The sequence below is a fragment of the Hetaerina americana genome, unplaced genomic scaffold (assembly GCF_022747635.1).
Source record: "Hetaerina americana unplaced genomic scaffold, ioHetAmer1.1.p SCAF_11, whole genome shotgun sequence".
NCBI classification, from domain to species: Eukaryota; Metazoa; Arthropoda; class Insecta; order Odonata; family Calopterygidae; genus Hetaerina; species Hetaerina americana.
The window spans coordinates 30,092,481-30,117,654 of NW_027286181.1; the positions used below are offsets into that span (position 1 = coordinate 30,092,481).

A 25,174-nucleotide genomic window follows, 5' to 3' on the forward strand; every position below is an offset into this window, starting at 1 on the left:
TAATTAGTAAATATGTCCATCCAAAAACCTACCTTAACCGGTAGATAACCTAATAATATATATATATATATATATATATATATATATATATATATATATAATCTATATATACACACATCATGTATTAATTTTTGTATTAAACCAATCCATCAAGTTCTAGTATTTTTTATTTGATCGTTTTTATTATGATTCCGTACCATGCGTGGGAAGAATGAGTACCTCAATCTGTCTTGTCTCAGTCTAACAATGTCTACCTCTCTTGTTTTATATCAGTTGTCAAATCTACAAGTTAATTTTTTTGCTTTTATATTTTCTTGTGCGTCGTAAAAAAATGCAGGTTTCCTGTACGTCTCTGAAAGTCATAAATCTTATCATGCAATAATATCCGAGTGTAAAAATCATTCGCCTTGATCGGGATTTTTACACTCTGAATTCTTTTCATTATAATGCACATATAGCGGATCACTTCAATAAAGGTTAGTCGCGGTATCTCCCGTAGTTTCTTGGACTTCGTCGTAAGTCTCGCTTATTGTCTTCAAGAATCAAGGTACAACAACCTCATTTTTCCAACATGTTGGGCGCGGTTACCCTCTTCTTATGGCATTTAAAAAAAAACTGCGGATGTTCTCTTTATATGCTCTAATTTCTTAATTAACATTTTATCGCATAAATTGCTAAAATTTATCGCATATTCCGAATATGGCCTTACTGCAGCGTGATGATAATGGAAGCCCTAAGGTGAGTGAAATTTGCAAAATCTGGCGGATTCATTTCCCTGTGCCGTTTTAAGTTTCCCGTGGAGATTTACCTCACAGGAAATAGCGAGCGCCATTGTTGGCGTGCCCAATGGAATGTATTATACAATATATAGTAGCCCAATATATATATATATATATATATATATATATATATATATATATATATATATATATATATATATATATATATTGTGGTGGATAATTGTACGAAGCATTTCTGAAAAAATTTAGAAAAATTTGACGTACTGAACACTTTACAACCGGCACTAAATTCACACTTCACTATCAACAAAGTCTACCAAATATGCAAAATAAGGAATAAATTACAATATAAATAAATTCAATAAGAGAGAATTTTAAATACTCGTTCTCCCTTTGCGTCACTCGCAATCTCTACCAATAACCTCTTGCATTTTAATAGTAAATCCCTATTTCATCTGCAATTCCCATTTTGGAGAGGATGAGGTATCAGGTATGAGGTAATTTGTTCAGTAGTGTGTGGTAATAGGCACCAGTGATGGTCTGACTCCTTTCCAGGTATTTTGTTAAGATGGCTCCACAACAGACCCAAAAAACAGAGAGGCATGGCCTTTCCTGCAGAATTCTACACCTTAGGCTTCTCGGCGAGTCGCTGTGTTTCCTATCTCAGCTTATGCTTTGTCCTGTAGATCATATTGATAGATTCAAGATTCATCCATTGTTATCAAGGAAACAAATAAACCTCTTCGTTTGGTTCCATAATATTATACATCTCCCTTGACAGGTCGCCCAGTGTTTCCTTCTGAAAATGAGTCAGTATTCATGGAACCCAGCGTCCTGACACCTTTGCCATTTGCAGTTCTTCGTACATGATTTTCCACAAACTGCCTTCACAAATATCAGTCTTATTCATGATAATTTCTATGGTTTCTCTTTGGTCTGATATGACAAAATTCTCTACTTTCTGCATTGTGGCAGCATCATCCGTGAGTGATGGTCTTCCAATTCTCGGAACGTCTGTAAGAGACATGTGGCCAGTTTGAGTATTCCTTTTCCACCTTACAGCTGTGACATACCTGTATGATGGATTAACATTTCCATGAACAGTCATCATTTCATTGTGGATTTGCCAGGCATTTATACCTTGCAAATGGGGGAACCTAATCACACTGCGAGCCTCTTCTCTTCTCCTTACTGCCAATTACTTCAATCTGCGGCTTACTGAAAAATAATCAACATTGACAACCGTAATTTTACAACATTATGTACAAAAGGATCAATTAATACCCAGAATTAATTTTATCCAAATATTATGTTATACATTAGTAATATTAAAAACTGTGCGAATCCCCCAAGTATTTACTACAATTTTCCAAGTGCCACCAGCAGTCCCGGAAAAATATCTTTTGCTGATGGGAAAAATTTGTGGATTACTGAAATATCGCGGATGAACAGCGTTGGCTCCCCTGCCACTCATAAAATCAATCTCCGAAAGGGTAACATTTTAATTTTAATAAAAAAATGTAAACTTTTCTGTACTAGAACTCAAATTTGCTACCTTGTCACTCTAATCCCAAAAGAATTATTGTAATACATGTTCTTTCTTAAATATATTTTCATGTTGATGTTAATTCATGTTTGTTTTAATATATTTTTTCTGCTCAATGAATGACTGCGTCCTAAACAATGATTTAGTACAACATGAAATGCAAGTTCTTAAAATAAATTTATTATAAAATGTTTTAATATTTGAACGCAACTTTTCGTATCTTCTGAATTGGTCATGTAAATTCGTCTTCTTTTCTTGGTCTACATATTCTTGAACGTAATTCTTCATTTCCTTCTTCTTTTCCATGTATGCGGCTTTGTCTTTGTCTTATAACCAAATGTATTTGTTTGAAATGTTTTCCCTGATAAAATACTTACGATGGTTTCTTTTCTGACATGGTCCAAAGGTAAATGGCAACTGTTCGAATTAGAAAGGAATTTTCATTTCTTCTCTTCATAATATTGGCAGTACATTGGTCGATAAAAGATCATTTATACTACTCCATCCTCATCTGTTCCCTTCATTTCCTGACTTCGCAAGGAATACAATACATGCATTTTCCCTGTCCGCTAGCTATTTCCATTAGTTTTTATAAATGTTGAAAGTGATTTTACTTCTGGGTCTTGCATCTTGGAAGAATGCGAAGGTTATTCTTTCCTTGTCGGGATTCATCCTCCTTGTTTGCCATTCATCTGTATGTATCTTGTGGATAAATATCATTATTCCTCGCCATGGTACGTAGGTTATGGTCAGGCTTAAGCCTGACCTCCGAAGATTATGAATTTTCTTTCCTCTTTAAATCTGTTTATGCCTTTTTTTCTACATGTTACCCTGAAAACCTCGACAGAGACTTATTTAATGCAAGGCATTCAAGACTTAAAAAATTAAGGTTTTCGTAGATGTTATTTACGATAGATTGTAAAATAATTCAATTAATGGGTGAATATAAACCACAGTAGAAGAACTTCGGCGTCTGAGGGTGAAATAATTCTCTACGCATTGCAGTCGAGCTGTTAATAGGAAGAAGAACGATAAACGAAGGTTAAATGAAATTATGACTATTTACTGCGTCAAATTATAAAGGAAAAATTCTGTTTACGCCCTAGCGTGATTGCTTACACATTTAGTTATTTTGATCCCAAAGATGGATTTTGGGAAAATAGACAAATTAAATGTTTCAGTTCTCAGCTCTCCCTATATATATATAGGGAGAGCTGACACATTTAATATTTTAACACTCTAATAAAACTCTGATATTTTAATAATGACAACTTCAATACCTTAGTTCACCCTCTCGTAATCTTTGAATCCTTAATAGTCGATTGTTTTATTACTCTGGTTATTCAATTTAGATTGTTTTCCATCCACTTTCAATCACCTAATAAAAAAAATCACTTATTGAACTCAGAGTACCCGGGGTCAGTCACCAGCCTGTGAGAAATTTCTAAGCACTTTAACTATGTGCCAACTCTCCAGCGGTACCAGGAAATGAACTATTTCACCTACGTAAAAGTAAAGGAGCTACATGATTGATTTTAAAACACACCCGGTTTTTATTTTACATTAAATTATTTTATATTTAATCTGAGAGTTGTCAGTTAGCTCTAGGGCACAAATATTCCGTAGGCGAAGTTGTTTGATTTTACACTAGGAAATTTCAGTTTGACAACGTGAAAATTAAAATAATTTGAAACAATGGATTCTGAATTCAGTAGTTCCATATTAAACGAAATATTCTGAGCAAGCATAAATATATAGAGAGCTGAGAGAGTCTGACTCCAGGTCCCATGGCGTTCGGCAAGTTGAGGTACAGAGTCCTCCGGGTTACTCGATGACTCTTGTGTTACTGATCTTCCAATACTCCAGGGGTGGAGTGTGTAATTTCCCAAAGCGAATACGATTGCGTTCAAAATGCAGTGCTGTAGCAAAAGAAACTTGTGCTTTGTTCGTGTTCCCTGGCACCATACAGCCCCTCTTATGTTCCGCGATATGTTCAATTAGCTCCGAATACGATCCGTCACGACCCTCTGCTGTTTTTCGTCCAATAACTCCCATTAATCCCATCATAAACTTGCCCACCCCTCCAGGAGCAATTTCTCGACAAGGACGGTGTCAATGATATTTTTTCATCTTCATCATCCCTCTCAATATCCTCCCTTCAGTTCTTTCTCCCACCTCGACTACGTGGTATTCCCTTCCATTTCGATGGTGGAGTATTCATGAAATCAAAATAAGGGATAAAAGGGAATGAGAGGGGGTCGCGCAGAAGGGGAAAGGGACCCGCGGAGGAAGGGGACGAAGGAAAAGTGGCGTGAGGCGGTACCGGTGGGGAGTTGGAATGGCTTGTGTGCCTGTGTGGGGATGGGAGATGTGACATTCATACCCGATCGCAGAGATGCGAGATTCGTTCCTCCTATTTTTTTCTCTCTTCGGAGCTTCCGAATATTGACTGGCTGCCAAGTTATATATATATATATATATATATATATATATATATATATATATATATATATATATATATATATATATATGCATTTATGTGTGTATGTATGTATGTATTTATGTACGTTGGTTGAATGAGATTGAAATATCGATTTGGGCGTTCATTAAAGCGGATGGATTTGACAGCATTACTCAGTTTCGCGTTTTCGAACACACTCGCTTGGTCGTGACCGTAAAACTGGTTTGACACATCATTTTTTTGCGTGCGAAAAAAAAATGTGTCCGCGTATTCGAAACGCTTAAAAAACATCCACGGCTTGAGTTCAGTGTTCGGTGTAATATGTTTAAGTGAGTCTCTCCGTGCCATTTGAGAGTTCTGATGCATACATTTTTGCATGGAAATCATTTCAATGGAGTTTTTTGCCCCGGGCGTTTTATGTTTAAACTGCAATCACAATCCTAGTTCAAACTCAAATATGACTCACAGTTTTATATGGCAAACTGTGTACAGTGTCGGTGAATTCCCATGTATTCAGGTGCTTTATTCGTCTGATAGACTTAATTAAAGGTAGATACATTTAGACTAGTTCAAACCGTCCTTAACCTACTCTGGTTTCTATAAGCTGTGATTCGGCTCAAGTATCGAATTCAAATTACAGTAAAATAAAGGATAAAATGTATCTCAATGCAAGAAGTTAACCGTAAATTAACATGGGATATGTTTTTTTTATTTTTATGTTTGTCACTACTAACTCGAGCAATTGTCTTAATACTTCGAAGAATTGTACTCAATTTTTATTACTTACACAACATTTTTTATCTGAATTTGATTTTTTAATCTCCCAATTATACTGTTTTGAATATCAAAATCCAAAGAAATGTTTCACTTATAGTAAAACGTAATGTATGATCCTGATCATGTAGTATAAAAAATCCTGGTTTCAAAATTTTTATATCAATTTGTTAATTTGACACGTTTAAATCTTTCTCTAGTCAGAAATATCTGTGAAATAAATATCAAGAGTAAGAATATACATAGATACTCAACATTTTTCAAACCATTCATTCCTTTAAAATCAATCGCTGATAACATTTGAACTTCATATGTCTCATTCAGATTTATTCTGTAGATTTTTTTTATTGATTGCACCATCATTATAGTAATAATGACCACTCATTGAACCTTTTCTTTAAATGCAAAGTGCTTTGGATGGGACTTCTTACTTGCTCGCATACTTTTCTCAGAGGATTATGAATTAATTTCAATGAGATGCATTTCATTTTCTGACTCGGAAGTATGCATTTCAATGGCCGCTGGCCCGGAAAGGTCTCAAATTAATGAGGCTTCGAAATGTCGGCATGTGAAATATAATTGGGAGAATTGGAAGCCAATTATGGAAATTTGATCGCTCGACTTTTCGCCATTCCTTTTTTAAATTCACTTTCCTAAAGTAACTTTATTGGTGCTAGAGAGTGAAGTCCCGCTTAATTATTTTTTTTGCCTCTTAAAAATGTAATAATTGCTTCAATTTTCTTCCTGCGTGCTGTAGCTCAAAAATTTAAAATTCCAACTAATTAGTTTTTTTGTAAAAGTGTTCCTTGGACGGAGATTCCTTTTTTCTCTCAGACATGGGCTCTAACTCGTTAAGAGTAAAAGACTAAATGAGATAGTTATTTTTTTCGTAGCTTTACCGTAAAACGCATCATTAGAATATAAAGCCCACCCTCTGCCTTAACTCTTTTTACTTATTTTTCGACTTAAAACTTAGGTTAATCTAGTCACGTCAAAAAGTCAATTACCTTCATTCAGGACACTTCCTTTCACAAATGGTAATTAGAAACTTGGAAGCAATCAATGCGACTTTAATGGCCCTTGAAATTCCGTTCATTGTGACTATTTGTTGTTTACCCCTCATGTGCCAGTGCGATAACGTTTCCTGAGTGCAATAACGTTCGCTCTCATGACATTCGCGAAGTTTTCGTTTGGTCAAATTGCAGCGCTTTCGATGCGATGGATAGGTGATAATAGGTGTTTGAACTGTGCTATTTCCAAATATTTTCATGGGAGAATTCACTTCGGAGACAATTGTTTGCCCCTTATTTCTAATAGTTGATGCCAATATGCCATTCTTCTCAGGCTATGGCGTGATATAAAATAATTAAAATTAATTGCGATTAGCTGTAAACACAGCTGTGGACTTATAGAAAACTTTTTAAGCCATTCATTGGAGACTTAAGTCTATAAAAGCTAAGTCCGTTTAACGTAGACCGAAGGAAATGCGCGTAAATAGTTGTCGATACTAAGGTGTATAGATTTTAGCATAGATTGTTACCAACTACTATTTAACTTAATGTTATCAAAATCCAAAAATAACCCAATGTACCTACCCGATGCAAAATACCTATACCTATGTTACGTTAAATTGTACTAATGAGTTAAACTGAACTCTGGTGTAATTCTGTTGGCTGAATATTTTAAAAATTCATGGAATCTGATGAAATTATTTTCAATCGTAATAAAAATTGTCATGATTTTAACGAAATTAACTTCATTTTGAAATCTGGATTTAATTGGTAGTTATCACTTTAATTATTCAGGATATCAACTGTGGCTATAAATCGTTTTGTAAATAAAATGTGGTAAAAGATCTTTGTTAAATGTACGTTCAACTTGATTTCCTCGTGCAACAAAATGTTTAGCAGCCGATAGTTGCATGAGCCAAATTTTGATTTTAGTAATCAGAGATTCGGCGTTTAACAGTTTATTCAGTCCTGTGAGGTAATTGCTAAATGAGCAATCAGCTTCAGCACCAAACGATCATTTGTATTGTAATGCATTTGTATTGTAATGTATTGCAACTGTAATCGTTAATGACTATTAACTCGGATATGACTTTTTGGCTGTTTTCTCTGCCTCTTCATTATGGTAAAAGTTTCCCTAGTTTTGTACTCAATGGAGGTTTGAAATTAGGCTTTAACCATTCATCCATTATATAGACAGGATTAATGTAATCAGAGCCTACTATTAGTGTTATAAACGCTCATAATTGTGATCAAAGATTCTGATTCATGTGTGCCCTTGAAATGTAAATATTGATGCAGTGGTCGTGATTTTTCTTTTGTACAACTTTTTCCAATTAAAAATGATTGACTTGAAAGACATCCAACTTGAGGGTACAAAGTAGATATATTTTCTAGGGTGCAAGCGGAAAAATACATTGCTGAGGAACTACCATAGGGCCGTGGAAATGTTGAGAAAAAATTAGGTCTTAAAATTTCAGAATTAAAAGTTGACTCGGAAAAATTCAGAGGAATCAGACTGTATTACTACAGTATCATCAGCTAAAATGAGATAATGGGTTTGGAAAAAACAGCATTTTATGTTTTTAATAAAGTAATTTAGTTTGTGTTATAGCTCTAACTTCAAAGAAATAAGCATTGTTGATGTTCTCAAAACTGGTTTAATTACTTTCAGAGCAACTGCATTCCAATAGCATTTGCACTGTTTGAATAAGTTAAGTCAAATATTATTGAATTGCCAACAAACCACTTGATTAAATAGCTCTCACTTAAGTTTTGATCCGAAATAGTATTAATACTTACTGAAATATCTATAAAATTCTCTAATTTCTTAAAAGCAAAACTGCGGTATTTATGAATATATCATACATAGGCTTCATCTTACAGGACATTCGTTCTTGAGCTTTAAATACACTTCGAGTTTCAATAATATTATCGTAAAAGTAATTTTCTGTCCCAGTTGAACAAAATTCCTGCGCATATTTTATGTAATCTTTCGCTATCAGAAAGAAGCACCACTAATTAAACTTCGCTTTCCTATTTTCCAAAAATTGTTTTGTCGTTGCTATTTAAAAGTGCGGCTTGCCAAGCCGAAAGCGTTACCTTTTAGCAGAGATTAAAATGGGCATCAATTAAAATATCTAATTGGGGTGTTTGATTGATAGGGAGGATGGTAGCGAGATGAAGGGAATTGATTTGTTTGAAAATGGTCAGCAAAAACAAGCATAATTAAAAAAGTCCCTGAGATGCTGTCAAAGCTGTCCTAGGAGTATTAATTTTTAGAAAAAAATTAATACTTAATAATAGTAAGTATTCACTCTTATTAAATTTGCCTTGCTCAGCTGATATTCGCCAGTTTAGCCACAGTCGTAAAATATAAATACTTACGGACGGGAGTGTAAAGAAGTAATGTAGATAGAGGCAATATTAACAGATGATGAGTCGTTAAAGGACGTGATAGGGAATAAATGCGAGGTAAGAGAAGACAAGGGAAGTAACAAGGATTAAGGTGGTACAAAAGGAGGTGGAATGTATCGGTCTTTGAAGAATGATTCTGTTTAACGCAGCAAGCATTTCATGTTTTCAGCGTCAATTTATTTATAACGAGTCGAGATTTCGTGACAGTTTTAAAGGTCAGTCATAAGCTGAAATCCATTCGGTGGACTTCCCTTAACAAGATATCAAAGCCAGTAATTCAGGAAAATCCATTTGCCTGAAAACATTTACTTAGTGATGTAAATATTAAAGTTTTTCATGGTGAAACCTATGGTGTACTTGTAAATGTATTTTTTCACGCAAAATATACGTGCATCTACATCATACATCTACATAAAACTCCGCAAGCCGCCTCAAGGGCGTGTGGCAGTACGTATATTAATATTAGCGAATGTTTATCCATAATATGCTGATATCCTGTCAAGTATCCCACTTGTGGTGAATTACTGGGAATTGTGTAGATGTAGATTTCTTCGAAAGCCCTAATCTCTATTCCATTCCAAAAGATCCTGTAACCCATGTCATACTTGTATACTTTGGTGGATGCCTTTTGCGCGTATGTAAGGGACTGACTATGAATGGCAACCCTTGTCCATTACTAGTATTCTTCCGCAGGTTATTTATCGTTTCTCTTTTGATTTTCCAGTTTTATTAAAACTGTCATGCAATGTTTTCCCCCAGTACGGAAACGACACTTTCAACAAGGGTGCCATTATGAACGCTGCCTTCAGAGTGGTGCTCCAGAACGCGGGGACAATGGCTCGCTGGAACTCTCCGGGCGCCGGTCATGGCACGCCGGCCGCCTCCTTCTTCCACTGTTTCGTCTTCCACGACGTCGATCTGATTCCAGAGGACGACCGCAATATGTACACATGTCCGGAACACCCGCGCCACATGTCCGTTGCCGTCGACGAACTCAACTACCGGTAAGTAACAGTAGAGATAGGGGCAGGGTGGCGAGGGTCTTCCGTCGATTCCAGTGTGCGCGTCTTATAGGATCAGCGTCCAGAAATTAATCTTAGCATGGGATACTTTTATTGCGTTTATTCATGAGATTATGATTTGTGCGTGCAATGAGATCCTAACAGCAAAGAGAAATTGAATTATCTTAGGTTTACAATAAAGTTAATAAATATTCACCTATAATCACCCTCCTATATATTAGAGTGAACCTTGCAATAAACTTTCTAGAAAAACTTACTATTGTAAGCACCTGATTTTTGGCGATCTGTGTATTTTCTTCAAAAATATTTTTATTATAATTAAACACTAGCTTTTAGGAATGTTACGCAAATGGATGTTATTGAAATGGGTGAGTTTTATAGCTTTATCAAAGGTTTTCTCGACGATATAATTCATTCTCGTTCCGGCGTGTCCTCTCCAATAAATCCCTAATAATTATCCATATGGAAATATTCCCTACCATTTTTCAAATATTGTGAAGCAAGCAGAAGTAGTGTTAAGTAGAAGATTTAAAGCTATAATTTAAATTGAAATCCTCAGCGATTGGTAGAACAGGTTGTAAAACGTCTAAACTAGTATCAACTGGGTGCGCGTAAAAAGGAATTTTTATTATGGACACAACATATGTTAATTTAAATATGTTGTTAAAAATATTGATATGAATATTATTTATGAAGATTCTCCATCCTAGAAGATTCAACTAAAATAATTTATAGATTAAAACTATTTTGGTCCGTTGATTTTTGAATATATTAACGTCCCCTTATCCACTGTTGTTTCCTTTACCACAATCTGATCATGACGGAGATAGAGAGTACTATGTGTTGGCACAACAAATTGCTGCCATTAATTGAGTTCTTATCATTAACAAGCGTTATTTCTTCATGGCTTTTGAAACACAAATTTAATTTGTGTTTATATATATATATATATATATATATATATATATATATATATATATATATATATATAATATCTTCGAAATGGAACGCTCTTCGGCGACGCACAAATATATAAAAACACAGATGTAGATTTTTAGAATATAGAGACACAAAGAAAGGACACTCACAATTTGTTATTTGACGTTTCGACACCACGGCTGTCGTCTTCAGATTCTGAAGACGACAGCCGTGCGTATATTCTAAAAATCTACATCTGTGTTATATATATATATATATATATATATATATATATATATATATATATATATATATACATATATATATATATAGATGCATAAATATATATATACATGGATAAATATACACATTTATACATATATATACATATATATATATATATATATTATAAACATTATAGCACACACAAAATCTCTTGAGTGCAACGTGGAAACCCCGGAAGGCTGTGAAAATTTGAATTCTCCAGAGCGCGTCGAGTTAAACGTCTTTCTTTCCGTATTTTTAAGCTCGTGTAGTACTTCTTGAATTCGTAATAAACTCCTAAACTCTCTTGAGTAGGCTTTTAAGGAAAATGCGTATCAGCTCCTTTCCGTCTTGAGCGCATTTGACCCTCGGGCTGCTACTCCCATGGTAAACAAACCCGTATTTGTACCGTTCAAATAATTTCCGAATAGCAGCTCTGACGCACGATTTCACAGATTTTCTTGGATAATTAACTTATAATTTCTGTCATTTTCCTTCTTGTTATTTACCTTTCCTTTCGTATGCGTTGATATGTATATCTAACTTAAACGCCAGAGTTCATGTACCTGTAGTTTTTATGATCTACATTATTTGAATTACCCTACATCTTATTGTGACTAAAATTTAAGAAAACTTGTTTTTTGATGTTGCCTGGTTGCTCCCTGCTACAGACCCTACTGGAGGATTGCAGAGTATCATGGAGATAGATTGGTGTAGAATGAGTATAGAACGTTTGGAATCATTGGGATGGTTTAATTTCCGAGTTATCTACATCTAGATGCATGATACTCTGAAAGTTAAATTAACATTGTGTAGAATAGGGTGATTCCACTCCAGGTTTGCAACATTAGTCGTAATTTGTACTTAATGATTATCACATATATATTAACCTATAATTATGCAAAATATTTCAAGCGATGGAGATAACTATCACTGCATGCAATACGGTATCTTATTGCTAAATACTTTTCTATGCGTGTGACCAGCTGCTATGAATAAGAAAAACAATGAAATAAGGGTTGGAATAACCAAGGTGACATATTGGTCCATGTATCCCTTTCATACAATCCCACACTCCTCACTAATGTTAACTTACGCTTGCCCAGACAAATAAAATGACTTATAATTAAATATTTAATCCACAAATTTAATTATAGCATTCTAATTAAGCATTTACATTCAATTTATTAAATGATGACGGGCCGAGGGAAATATCAAACAAATTGTTCTGTAAGAAATAAGAATACTAATTTTTCAATTCCACTTAATGTTAATGGGCTTTAATAAATAGTATCATCATCTGGTACTTTTTCAAGCTTTACCTTAAAGCTTATTAAAATTCGAAAAAGTAACTGATGGTGGTACTATGTATTGAAATCTGGTCGTTAATATGAAAACATTTAACAAAAATGCATTTTTCTTTCTGTGATGGATACGTTCCAATAACTCAAGCCTGAAATTACAAAAATTATTCTGATTTTAATAGCTATTTGGTAAAAATAACTTTTTTTAAATGTAAAAACAGTCGTAATAGTTTTCACTATATTTGCTAAAAGAGTTCGATTGAAGGGTAAATTATTTTGTTTGAACAAAAAAAATCTTTTTTTTATTTCGTTAGGTGGTTCAAAATAGTGTCTCCATCGATTGTTTGATCCAAAGGTTGGTTGACTATAAACCATTCTTCCCTATCCCATGCCAATTCTCATACGCCCTGGTTGCTACTCTGTCTTGGATCCATCTTTATTTCGTTGATTATGCGTTCCATTACCTTTCACTTTGATCCTTTCTATCTATATGCACTTGAATTACGAGGGTCATCCGGAAAGTAGTACCCGTTCGTGCCGCATGAAGTGCTGACGACGCGAGTAGCCGCTGGACGAGGTCAGATAGCTTCAGTGGCTTGTCTGCCTTCTCTGAGCCAAGTTGCGTGACGCTAGCATTGCCTGTGTTGTTTCTGTGATTGTTTACAATGTTTAAAAAAATTGAGAACGCCGCCAGTTGTGAAGTGAGGGCAGTGATTAAATTCCTCAATGCAAGAAACGTTCGCCCATGTGATATTCATCGCCAATTAAAGGAGGTGTATGGAGACAATGTAATGGACGAGTCGTCTGTTCGGCGGTGGTGTCGCAACTTCAACATGGGGAGGGGGAACACACACGACGATGAGCGTTCGGGGAGACCGTCTGTCATTACAGACCAACTGGTGAGCTCAGTTGACGAATTCGTGAGGAACGATCGGCGCGTCACAATTGATGACATCTGTGAGCATTTTCCCAATGTTTCTCGAACAATTGTTCATGAAATTGTTAAACACCATCTGCATTATGCAAACATTTGTGCAAGATGGGTCCCTCGCGTATCTCAATGAGCTGGCGGCGAAGGACTATGCAGCAGGAATACAGAAACTTGTCACACGTTATGACAAATGCCTTAATTTGCTTGGAGATTATGTTGAGAAGTAGTTTAAAGTATCCTCTTTCAAATAAATTTTTTTATGTTTGTTAATATTTACTTTTGTGTCTTTATTTCACGAACGGGTACTACTTTCCGGATGACCCTCGTATATTCTGTCAAATTTGGTTTTTCTGGTTTCTGGTGAATCATATCCATCGGGTTATTTTCTTGAAGATGTTCCAAGTGGTATTTTCTTATTCAATTCGTCTGAATACTTCATTTTTACATACTTTAACCGTCCTAATTAACCTTCAGTATTCCCTCTCAATGGCAAGTTTAAAAGACTTCTATTCTCATCTTGACTACTTTACCAATAGCCCTTGACTCTGTTTCATGCAATGCCACGCCCCTCATTAAAATTTGCACAGACTACTTTTAAGCTTGTATTCCTATATTTATTGAGCATATGAGTTGACTTTTCATCATAAACGCCTTCATAGCTTAAGCCATGCTGTGCTTTTTATCCGTTGAGTCCCTTAAAGGTAAATGAACGTTTGCACTTATTCAAATTTCTCTCCTAATCAAAATGGCGTCCAGCCCAAAAAACTATTTTTAGCGACCTCGTGACTGCAATGGTATCACGCGTGCCTCTCTACTTTCTGGACCAAAACTGATCAACCCAGAAGTGATAATTTTCCCTACTCCCCATGCTCTTACTGATGATTCTGAGAACCACTTCAATTGGCGGGCGAAATCAAACTTATGGTTCTGTAGTCCTCGTGTATTTGTAAGCTTTCCCTTTTTCGGAATTGGAACTGACAATTATCGGACGAAATCTACCAGCCCAATTCCTACCTCATAAATGTTGCGAGTTTTTCCCAAAAACCTCTTCCTCCCTCGTTCACTAAAACCTTTAAGTAGTTCCACGGTAACTTTATCTACTCCCTCAGCCTTATTTGATTTCAATTCCCTTTCTATCTCGCCATTGAGTAAGCCTGGGCATAAATTATCCTCAACTAAACATAGCAGTTTCAGGCCTATATTTGTGGAATTCCTTCATAATGAGAGTAGAGAAAGAAACTTTGCATTTCCACAAAAATATTTATTAAACCATTTAAATTTATTATATTGCGACTTTCGATATCCGTTTTTTTGGTATGTTATCAAATGATGGTATGATACTCCTTTCTTTTCCTCTCGTTCAATGCTACAAAATTCCATTTCCTGATGCTACACTCATATATATATATATATATATATATATATATATATATATACATACACATATATATAAATATAAATATATACACTCGTATATGCCACATGGATGAATTGTCTCGTTTATCCACATTTGGAAAACGGCTGTTTCTTAGTTGTAGTGGGTAAGATAGATGAGGCGAGGAATAAAGAAAAAGTCGTTATTTTAAATAATTTATAAACAAAACCAAATGAAATGGAAAAGATTACATAACATTAACTTTTAACATTCCACGTAAGGGGAAAAATGTTGGAATCCGCCGCAATCCCCAGTTATATTTTATATTAGTTTACATATCCACTCAAAGCAACAGACATAGCAACAGTATTATTATAATAGCTGGTGATACAAATCTGCCGTCAATTGACTGGAACAAGTACGCGTAGGAAAATCTGCAATAGATTTAAAAAGTAATTTCGTGAAAATAAACTAAGAGAAGCGAAAAATATATTTATTTAACCTGGCAAATTTTATTTTATTATAATAAAATCTGTGGAAAAGTACGAGTCTTTCTTTTTAGCATGGAGAGTTTATAAAGTGGCGATATAGCTAATGTGAATACATCCAAACAGAAACTAAAAGAATGTCGTAGTAAAACGAAGAGTATCATGCGCACAGCTCTACACTCTTTTAAATCTAAAATACTATGCATATATCTAATACTATATATATCTATACTGAGGAAAATCCAGAGTCATTCTGGTCCTATGTTAGCGAAATACAGGGTAAACGTCCAACTGTACATTCTTTGAAGACGGAAAATAGAGAAATTATTACAGTGTGAAAAAGACAAATATCTAAAGCAAATTTTTCCAGAGCGTCTATAACAAAGACACAAACGAACAAAACGAGCTTCCACAGGGGAACCCATGAGCGATATAACACTAACCAAGAAGCGAATAGGACATCTACTCCGTAGTATCAAAGCAAAGAAAGCACCTGGTCTGGAAGAAATACCTGCTACAATATTAAAGGAATCAGCGGAAGACATCGCCCTATTTTTAGAAATTGTTTTTCTAAAATCGATAGAAGGCTCATTATCTCGCGACAGGAAGCTAGCCCATATAACTACCATCTATAAAGGCGGAAATAGGAATAAACCAACCAATTACCGACTCATTTCCTTAACATCGATCTCTTGTAAAATATTAGAACGTGTTATTGTCAGTAGCATTATGAAATTTGTTGGTCGTAGGAAAATACTAAGCCACAACCAGCACGGATTTCGGAAGAGCAGATCTTGCGAAACACCACTTGGTCTCTTCATTCACGATGTACTTAGATCGGGAGATAACAACACACAAGTCGATGCAGTATTCCTAGATTTCAAAAAATCCTTCGATAAAGTCCCACACAATAAACTGTCACATAAACTTAAATACTATGGAATCAATGAGAAAATAATTAATTGGATTAGAGACTTCTTGTCAAATCGCAAACAAATTGTAGTCATCGATGGGTTGTGCTCAACGGATAGAAATGCAACTTCGGGCGTCCCCCAGGGAAGTGTAATAGGGCCTCTTCTGTTCTTAATATACATTAATGGCTTAAGCACACACGTTAGTAGCAATCTGAATTTATTTGCTGACGACGAGGTGGTATGCAGGGAAATAACGTGCCAACTAGATCGCGAGCTACTCTCTAAAGACTTAGACACAATGTCGGAATGGTGCAAGAAATGGGGATTAATGCTTAATAGAGACAAATGAACAATTTTGAAATTTTGGAACAAATTAAGTAACGAACAGGGCATAAACTACAAAATAGAGGGTTCAGTGCTAACTTTGACCAATCATGTTAAATATTTAGGGGTTGTTGTGTACACCACGCCTTTCATGGGGAGCACATATCAGGACAATATGCGGATCAGCTTTAGAGAAACTCGGCTTCATAAAACGGGTGGTGGGGAAATGTTATGAAAAAGTTGAAGAGGTGTTATTTTGCTGTCGTTAGACCTCATTTGGAATATGCCGCAAGTATTTGAGATCCTTGGGAGAAAATTTGGCAAAAAGAATTAGATTAAGTCCGGAGAAAATCCGCTAGATTTGTTAAAAATATTTATGATAAGAACACAAGTGTGACAGATCTCTTAAGGGATTTATGCAGGGAACCACTTGAAGTGCGGAGAGAACAAGCGAGGCTTAGACTATTAGAAAGGTTCCGAACAAACGAGTTTAACATTGACTTAAAAGGAATTATTATGGCCCCACACTATTTAGATAGAACAGATCACAAAGATAAAATAAGGCAGATAGATTCCAATACAGATAGATACAAGTAATCATTCTTTCCCCAAACATTCAAAAATCACAATATTAAGAAGCCGAATTCGTTTTCGAAATATTAAAAACATTTAATTTACAAGTCGGAACAAAATTAAACATTGCAAAGATATCAGGTATATTTTTAGGTGCATGTGTATGTTATTTGGTTGTTTTTGTGGGTTTTAAGGGTCTTTGCTTGAATTTATACCATGTCTTATTTGTAGATTATATAAATTTGTGGCTTTTGCATGCGGTTTTTTCTTAATTACGGGTGGTGCCCTAACATCCCCCGCCACACGCCCTTTCGGCGGATTGGGGGGTATTAAGTAGATATAGATGTAGATATATTTCTTTGTATCGACTAGGTTTTCCCGTCTTACTCCGCTTCTAAACATTTGCCGTATTATATGTGCCTCAAATACCCGGCACGTAGAAAATGCCAATGTATCAAAACTATGGTCGGTAGAACATCGTGTGGTATGTAAACCGAGTAATTTCATTTGCTCATGGCGAACGCATTAAGAAATAGACGATTTGCATGCTTAAAAAATGTTCACGGAAAGCACTATTGGAGGAAGATCACGTCACGTAGGTTTATATGCCGCCCCAATGACGCAGTTAGCCTTCGTCGTTCCAAGATCATTTCACCTTCATTTCGACTCCTCGGATAAACATTAACCACCGAGGAACCTAGGCCATGAATGAATACACGCCTGCCGCAGAACATCCCCAGATGAGTTAGGATGATAAAAATGTTCCCGCGCATCTAGCTCAGAGCCAGCGCTGCCTCTCGCCAGATTAAAACCTTCTTCGAATTAATACTTTCTCGACGTTTTCATACTTCATAGAACGCGTTCATATTTCATTCCAGAAAATCCCCTTGTATGAATGTGGAAATATGTTACATCGGTGCGGTGGTTACGCCTGGGAGTACGCGAAAATAAATAAAGATAGTGGGCTGAAAACTATCCGACTATTCGCTGTAGAGCCCAGAGGGGAGTGATCCGATGATGGAAGACCAGGGAAAACTCCGCTCTGTGTATTCATTACCGAGGTCGCTTTCGGAATTGCAGTACATACAGCTTCCACACGCACTTAAAAGTATATTTGCTCATGTGTAAACACATCCGTACATATGCAAAAATGTGCATTTTATGCACCTAGTAATAATTGGTGAAATCAATTAAGGGTTTTTAAGTAACCATGACTCTGCGCTCAGGTTTGATTTTGTTGTGATTGATCATCGTTCGAGGAAAGAATGAATATTTGTCTTTAATCTTAGGTGTCTATCTCTCTTATTTTATTCCTGTCGTTGAATCTACTAATATAATCTGGTACCATAATAATTCTCTCGATTTTGCATCAAAACTCAGCTGTAAAGGAATACTCAGGTCTCATAAAACTTTCTTAAAGTTTAAACCTTTATCCGCTCTCTTCGTCAATCAATGATCTCCTAATCTAATTCCTCCAGCATATCCGTCACGCATACCTGTTTCTCGGAGTAATGTTAAACGAACCTCGGAGTAATTTTTAACTCGTAAGCCTTTCTAAATTCCTTAGGTAAAGTTCCAAGACCTTCCGCATTCCACCCGTTCTCGGGATCTCCGTCGCCCACTTTTTCTTCTATATTTGAGTTTCACTTCATCTACATCTTTATAACTAATTGTTGACTACATTTTCTCTTCCGCAATATTTTCTAAATGTTCGTCCTTTTTCCCCTCCTTCGTATCCAATTTATTTTCTCCATTCTTCTCTGTGGCCACGAAACAATTCATCCACGCTAATAGTTTTAATTCAAAGAGCAGGATTCAGAATCATACAGCTCTACCCTCTCTGTTACGGTTTCTACTAATCTTTGTAATGGTCTCCATTTGGTGTACCAGTCATGATTTTCCTTCGTCTTGCGAATCAATATTTTGCAAATATTATTATTTTCTTATAAATTCATCCATTTTCCTCCAATGATTGGCAGTATTCTATTTCCCATGCACGATATGCGCATTTTTCTACATTTCGAGGGTGCATTAGTTAGACCATTTCCATTAGATCGATCTCACACTTGGAACAAAAATATTAGAAGGCAAATAAAAACGGATTCAATACTTTTAAAAAATATCAAGGTGAAGAATTTGTAGTTAAGATAAATTTATGAACAGAATAAATAATCTACATTGTTACATCAATGGCGTCCGTATGGAGACAAATTGAAGGCATTGTGAACTCTCGACGGGAATTCCCCCTGTTTCATTTGCATAGCAATTCCCATACATCGACATACATGCGATATCCAATTTGCATCGCGCTGCGACACTTAAAATGGAACATCTCGTGCGTCGCGCCAGCTATGGAGGCCTGGCAGTCTGCTGCAGGGGACCAAAGAATGCGGGCGTGCTCGCTGTGCGGATTTTTTCACTTCTTTCATTCCTGGTTTCGAGTTATTTTTTCTGTTCCATCTCCCTTTCTAAGCTCAGGTGGAATTTTTTTTTCATTCCGCGTCGAAGTGTATGGAAGTCATGCACGTATTAATTCTCTTCGCCTTTTATTATACGTATTTCGCGCCTTTTGATACCGGGGTCCGTTTCCCGCGCGATTCGTCCTTGACCCACACTACAGATGGGAAACAGTCAAAGGCAGAGGTAGGTATTCGCATATGCCGTGAACAACGTAGTAAAATTATATTTGCGTACGATAATTTATACCGTGGTAGGATCCTGACCGATTGATATTGAGAATAATGGCTTCCATTGTTATCGGGTGTATTTATTCGTAAACGTTTATCCCCTATATAATTATAATACCTCTTTACGCATGGTAAACGAGTTGCCATTAACAAGAGTAACTCTAAAGTAAGGGTTTGATTAAACAATATAAACTAGGGTGCTTAAGGTTGAATAAAAGGAGCAGAATATCTTAGTTTTCTTGCAACACCGAGGGAATTATTATGGTGTCAAATTATATTGGTAAATTCGTCCACTGGGACATAATAGACCTTGACGCAGGCAAAGACAGAACCAAGCATTAATTCTGCCCTGATCACCATGTGCAGTTATTACTAAATCAGACTCAAGCGCAGGAATAAGTTTAGTAAATAACAAATAATTATTTTGTCTATTACTACGATATTGAATATATGTGTACAAGTGTGTTTGTATATAAACTAATATATATGTATACAAGGGCATGTATGAACAAGTTTCTGGGTTCCAATGAACGGCTTGCGCCCTAACACTCCCACCGTATTCTCTAACGGTGGCTTCTGGAGTATTGTGTGGATGGCGATTTGAACTGAAAGGCATAAGATACGAGATATTTCATAAAAACACCTGCTCTTTTCAAACGAAAGCATAGATTGAAAATGTCAATAATAGACACGTATCTCTGTAAGATATGATTTACCCATAGAAAAATTATATATCATGCCCTTTTATATTTTCAACACTTTCTCTTTGACCTCTGCTAGAAAGCTTGCAATATGTCGTACTAATCTTTAACTAATCAACTAGGGTCAAAACGGTCCGTGGTATATTATGTTTCCTTCATTTAATCCTTCTTTCTAATCGCTTTATGGCCTGCGTTGTCCAATATAAGCTTCGTTTGGGTGAATATTTCTTTAAGCCAAATATTTGGGATAATTGGTATAACGATTCGATACTATAACATCAATATAATGCACATTGTTTGAAGATGCTTTACTTGTATGTTCCAAAATAGTCTGTCAGGTAGTCTCGTGATGCTACTCATAAAGAATACAATGGGAACAGTAATACTCATTTGACATCATTGAAATAGAGAACTGCTTCCAACTTATGCGTGGGATTTTATCTTTTATTTAACATCCACTCCATTTACGATTCAAACCTCGTTACTCTAATAATCTAGATACATTAGTAAGTTTACATTGCAACGTTTCATGAAATTAGCTCCTCTTATTATCACACGATGTTATTCGGCAAGCAAACCGAATTTGTGCGGATCCCTTATTCAAGCAACATAGTCGAAATGAGGCATAAATAGCAAAGCATAGCATCTCTCGCTAAATCTCGTCTCGTTTCTTTAGTAGTGAACGTATACATCCTAATTTTCTGATAGTATGTCCGCATATTCTCCGTATGTCTTTTCTCCAAATTACGTCGTTACTAAGGGTATCAACATATTTCATAGAATATACACTTGCTATTTATATTTTTTATGAAGTATCAATCTTCAAAGAAAAAGTTCCGTTATCCAAAAATTCATATCTACACCATTCTGTATGGTTAACTTTAATAGTCATGTGTCACCTCAGCACTATATTTCAGTAAGAGCATCAGCTTAATTAGCTGATGCTCTTAATGAAATATATTTTAGCTTCAGGAGTAGGGATATATCTGTAAGTAAATACGTTTATGGGAATAATTAAAGCTAACTAATAACCACTATGATAATCTTGTTAGTACAAAAAATTGAATCAAAGTCAGCCGTTGACACATCCTTAGGGAACTCCTGATGTATCCTCAACTGCAGTTGAAACAATTGATAACCACTCATTGTCCGTGATCATTCATTCAGTCTTTTTCCCATCATGTGATATTTTCATCAATCTCATAGGTTGCCAAATTTGAGATTAATTTGCTGTGAGACTCTTAGTAGAAAACTTCTTTTAAGTTTAGAAAAATCACGTCAACCGAAAATTATTTTCTTCCGAAACCAAAATTCAAGAACAAAAATCGAATGTGGTTCTTTCAGAATCCGCACAGTTTGAGCTGTAAGAAAGTAGATGTAGTCAATTAAGAGATTAGCATTAATTAGTATTGCTGGTGTTATTTGGTCTGGCAATTTTTGGATTGAAATATTAATGGGAGAAGGAGAGAAAAACAATGATGTCAACATCCGTTTTGGATTTTTCGTCGCTTTTTTTGGGAAACAAGGATCGAACGGTACAATCGATGTGAGCATGACCATTTGAAATATTTGGTGCGTGTTGGCCTTTTTTACGTTTTCCACACCACTAGTCATGTTGAGTGACAAACGGAATTTCATTCTCCTTTGCTCAGGCTTGGATTTTTTTCCTCCGCTGGAGAAGATAATTTTTACAATTCCTCGTCGGGGAAATCCTTGTGTATTATATTTTATTTTAATCCGTCCAAAAGGGTCCTCAGCTCCTGCTCCTACTGCGGGCGGGATTATTCAAATGAGAACGCGAGCCTGGAAAAAGGGACGCATTCAAAAATGTTAAGAACTAAGCCGGAATCTCATACCGGTTGCGGAATTACATTAAGCGATGTTTTCTTACCCGAAGTCTTTTTCATCATTCTCTCCCTGCCCGAATGACATGGTCTTTCCCATAACGTTAGTTGCTCGCTTTGAGATTTATCCAAAAATGCGCGTGATTTCCATATCCAATGCATGAATGCAATATGCTCCACTTCCATTTCGAGGGATCATATTAGACCGGGAGAAAAAAAATCGTTATCCCCATGGCTGGTGGAGCGGCGGAAATCGAAGGACTTATTGGAGAACGCTTCCATATTTTCATTTAGTCATCCGGAAAAAATCTATACCTACCGTGGAGGTATGTGTGCCGGAGACTCTCTTCATCCCCCGAAAAAATGATCGATGATCATCGTTTGGATGTAAAAAAGAAAATTTTTAAATCGTCACCAAAACCTTGTGTGATTCTGAGTGAAATTATTAGTGTCACTAGTGGGTTTTATGAATATATTACTCCTTACTTTTAGTTCTTACCCTTTTGCCGTATATATTTCCGTGAAGAGAGAAATGCAGACAATGTGAATTCAAAATGATATTATGTAGTTAACTTCAAGACTGACATAAAAATGACAGCGCTGGCATATCACTGATAAAAAACTAGTATCAAGTCATCTCCGAAGTCTGTAATGTTTCCAATGGATAACTTTTCAATTGGTAGACTAAAAGTATTTACATTTAGCTTGGGAACAACTGGCTTTACTTCATTTACAAGGTTGCCGCCTACCATGAAAATTCGAGAGGTCTGGGAATGTCAGGAAAGTTGTGAAGAGTTAGAAAAAGATTTTTTTCTTCTTTTCTTTCATTCTCTTCGAAGTATGGATAATTTTCCGTTTGCTTTTTTTGCGTTCATCACAATTTTAATGACGAAATTTAAAAAAATGTCATTTTTTACTGCTGAGGCTTCAAACTCAGGATACCATGCATATCTGTAGGTGACCGCACCATCAATCTGAGTAGTCGTGCTATTTGACTCACGGTAGTACAATAATTGACTCTCATTAATCAGAAAATGAATGAAATTATATTTTTTCTTATTTTACAGTAAGTGCTTATTAAATATTTGTCAACTATTGTTAATTTTGGTATTCTACCATTTAACTTAAGTTTTGTATGGACAGAGACTGAAAAACAATACATTTCTGTACCTCTCCCAACAAAGCATAAACTACCATCTCTACAATAAGATCTTCATCCATTCCGCCTACTTTCTTCAATATTACTTTTTTTTAAATGTGGTCTTTGTTATTCACACAATGTGCTAGAAATGTATATGAAATGTTTACGCTCATTATTTAAGGCTAAAATAGTTTAAATAGGTTCAAAATTTAACCATACGATAAGGATTCATCTGGTTTCATCGGTACGCAGGTTCTATGCTCAAACTGTGTTTGGTTCCGAAAACAGGGATCCACTTAGTATTAACTTATTTGTCATCTCCACTATGGAGAAATGGCGACGCAAATTAGAATTAATGAAGGCTTTTGAAAAAAAAATTAATGAAGAACGATTGACATAGAAAGAGAGAACCCAGTAGAGTTAAACTTAGTTTTATCTAAAATTCCTTCATTTGTTGCAGTGGTTGTATACTGACTGCTCGCGTGCCAAACCCCCCGCATATACGAGTATTCCTCTTTTCTATGAAATACCCTACTATTACTATTTAAGCAAAAGTCCTTAGTGGAGATAATTTATCATCTGTATTTTCTTTCAGCCGATCCCCTTTTATCACACTTATTTTTTAATGAAGCTTTCCTCGAGAATCAAATAAATTTGTACGTTATACTATATGAGTACTTAGGTGAATATTTTTGCCCCTTTTCCTTCCTCTCCCATATCCTCCTTATCCCTTATCTTCATTATCACCTATCCAACCTGGAGCTTGCACCCCCTGCCACACACCTTCTTGGTGGATTGCGGGATATTTATGTATATGTATCGCCAATTTCTCGAGAATAATTGATCAAAAATCAATTTTTTTAAAGTATATTCACTCTTTATATAAACTAGAATTTTTTAGCGACATTGGACAGTGAAATCTGTAGGTGAACTGCAAGAGTCAGCATAATCTGTTTGTTGCAAAAATAAGCGACTTTATATTACCCACGCTTTCATTACCCCCCACAGCTTTTGATTAAATTCGTTTGCCTCTTACCTTCTTTACAATTTCAAAAGTCGAAATCAACACAGAATTACCAGAATTCACAGAGATGAAGTGCGGTAGAGACCATATTTAAATATTCTCCTCGTTGATTGCTTATTTGGTCAAAAAAAAAGAAAGAAGTACCAACATTTTGTTTCTTCAAATTGAGTTTGCGCAAATATTTTCGTGGCAATTTCATTTTCCGTTTTATAGCGTCAACACTGGCAGTAACGGGACTCTCAATATTAAATGTTTCGTCACAAAAGTTGACCGTTTAGGACAACGACATTTCTGTCCACTGGAGAAGGTATCTTCTGCATACTTTTTGATAGGTTACCTTTCGGCCAATATCTCAGCAGGGTTAGCTTATCCTTCGGATCGGTCTCTGCAGGTTGTGGTTTCATAACGAGGATATTGAAATTTTACAAGTTTCGAGCACCGTCCTCTGTCCCCCAGGTGTAATATCCTCACCCCTCCCCCCCTTCCGTTCAGCCTCACTCACTTCATATCGTGTCGTTCTCGCGGGCCTCACCATAGTCCGATCGATGGTGGTAGCCCACTTCCCATTCCTTCCATCCCTCCCTCCGCCCGAACCGCACGGGGGGACGGGGTCGAAAAAGGATGGGGGTGGAAAAAATGCGAAGGATTTCAGGGGGTGAGTTTTTTCGGTGCGAGAGGAGATGGGTGAGTGACAAGCATCCTTTTCACACTCTTCCCG

At 36.0% G+C, this 25,174-nt stretch overlaps 1 protein-coding gene across 1 annotated transcript in view; it reads left to right on the forward strand.

The window, feature by feature from the left end:
- LOC139700841 (beta-1,4-N-acetylgalactosaminyltransferase bre-4-like) overlaps positions 1 to 25,174 on the forward strand; it is a 261,263-nt gene that overhangs the window by 62,887 nt on the left and 173,202 nt on the right. Inside the window, exon 4 of the mRNA XM_071599270.1 lies at positions 9,706 to 9,950. Within this exon, the coding sequence (XP_071455371.1) occupies positions 9,706 to 9,950 (245 nt within the window). The remainder of the gene's footprint in view (positions 1 to 9,705; positions 9,951 to 25,174) is intronic.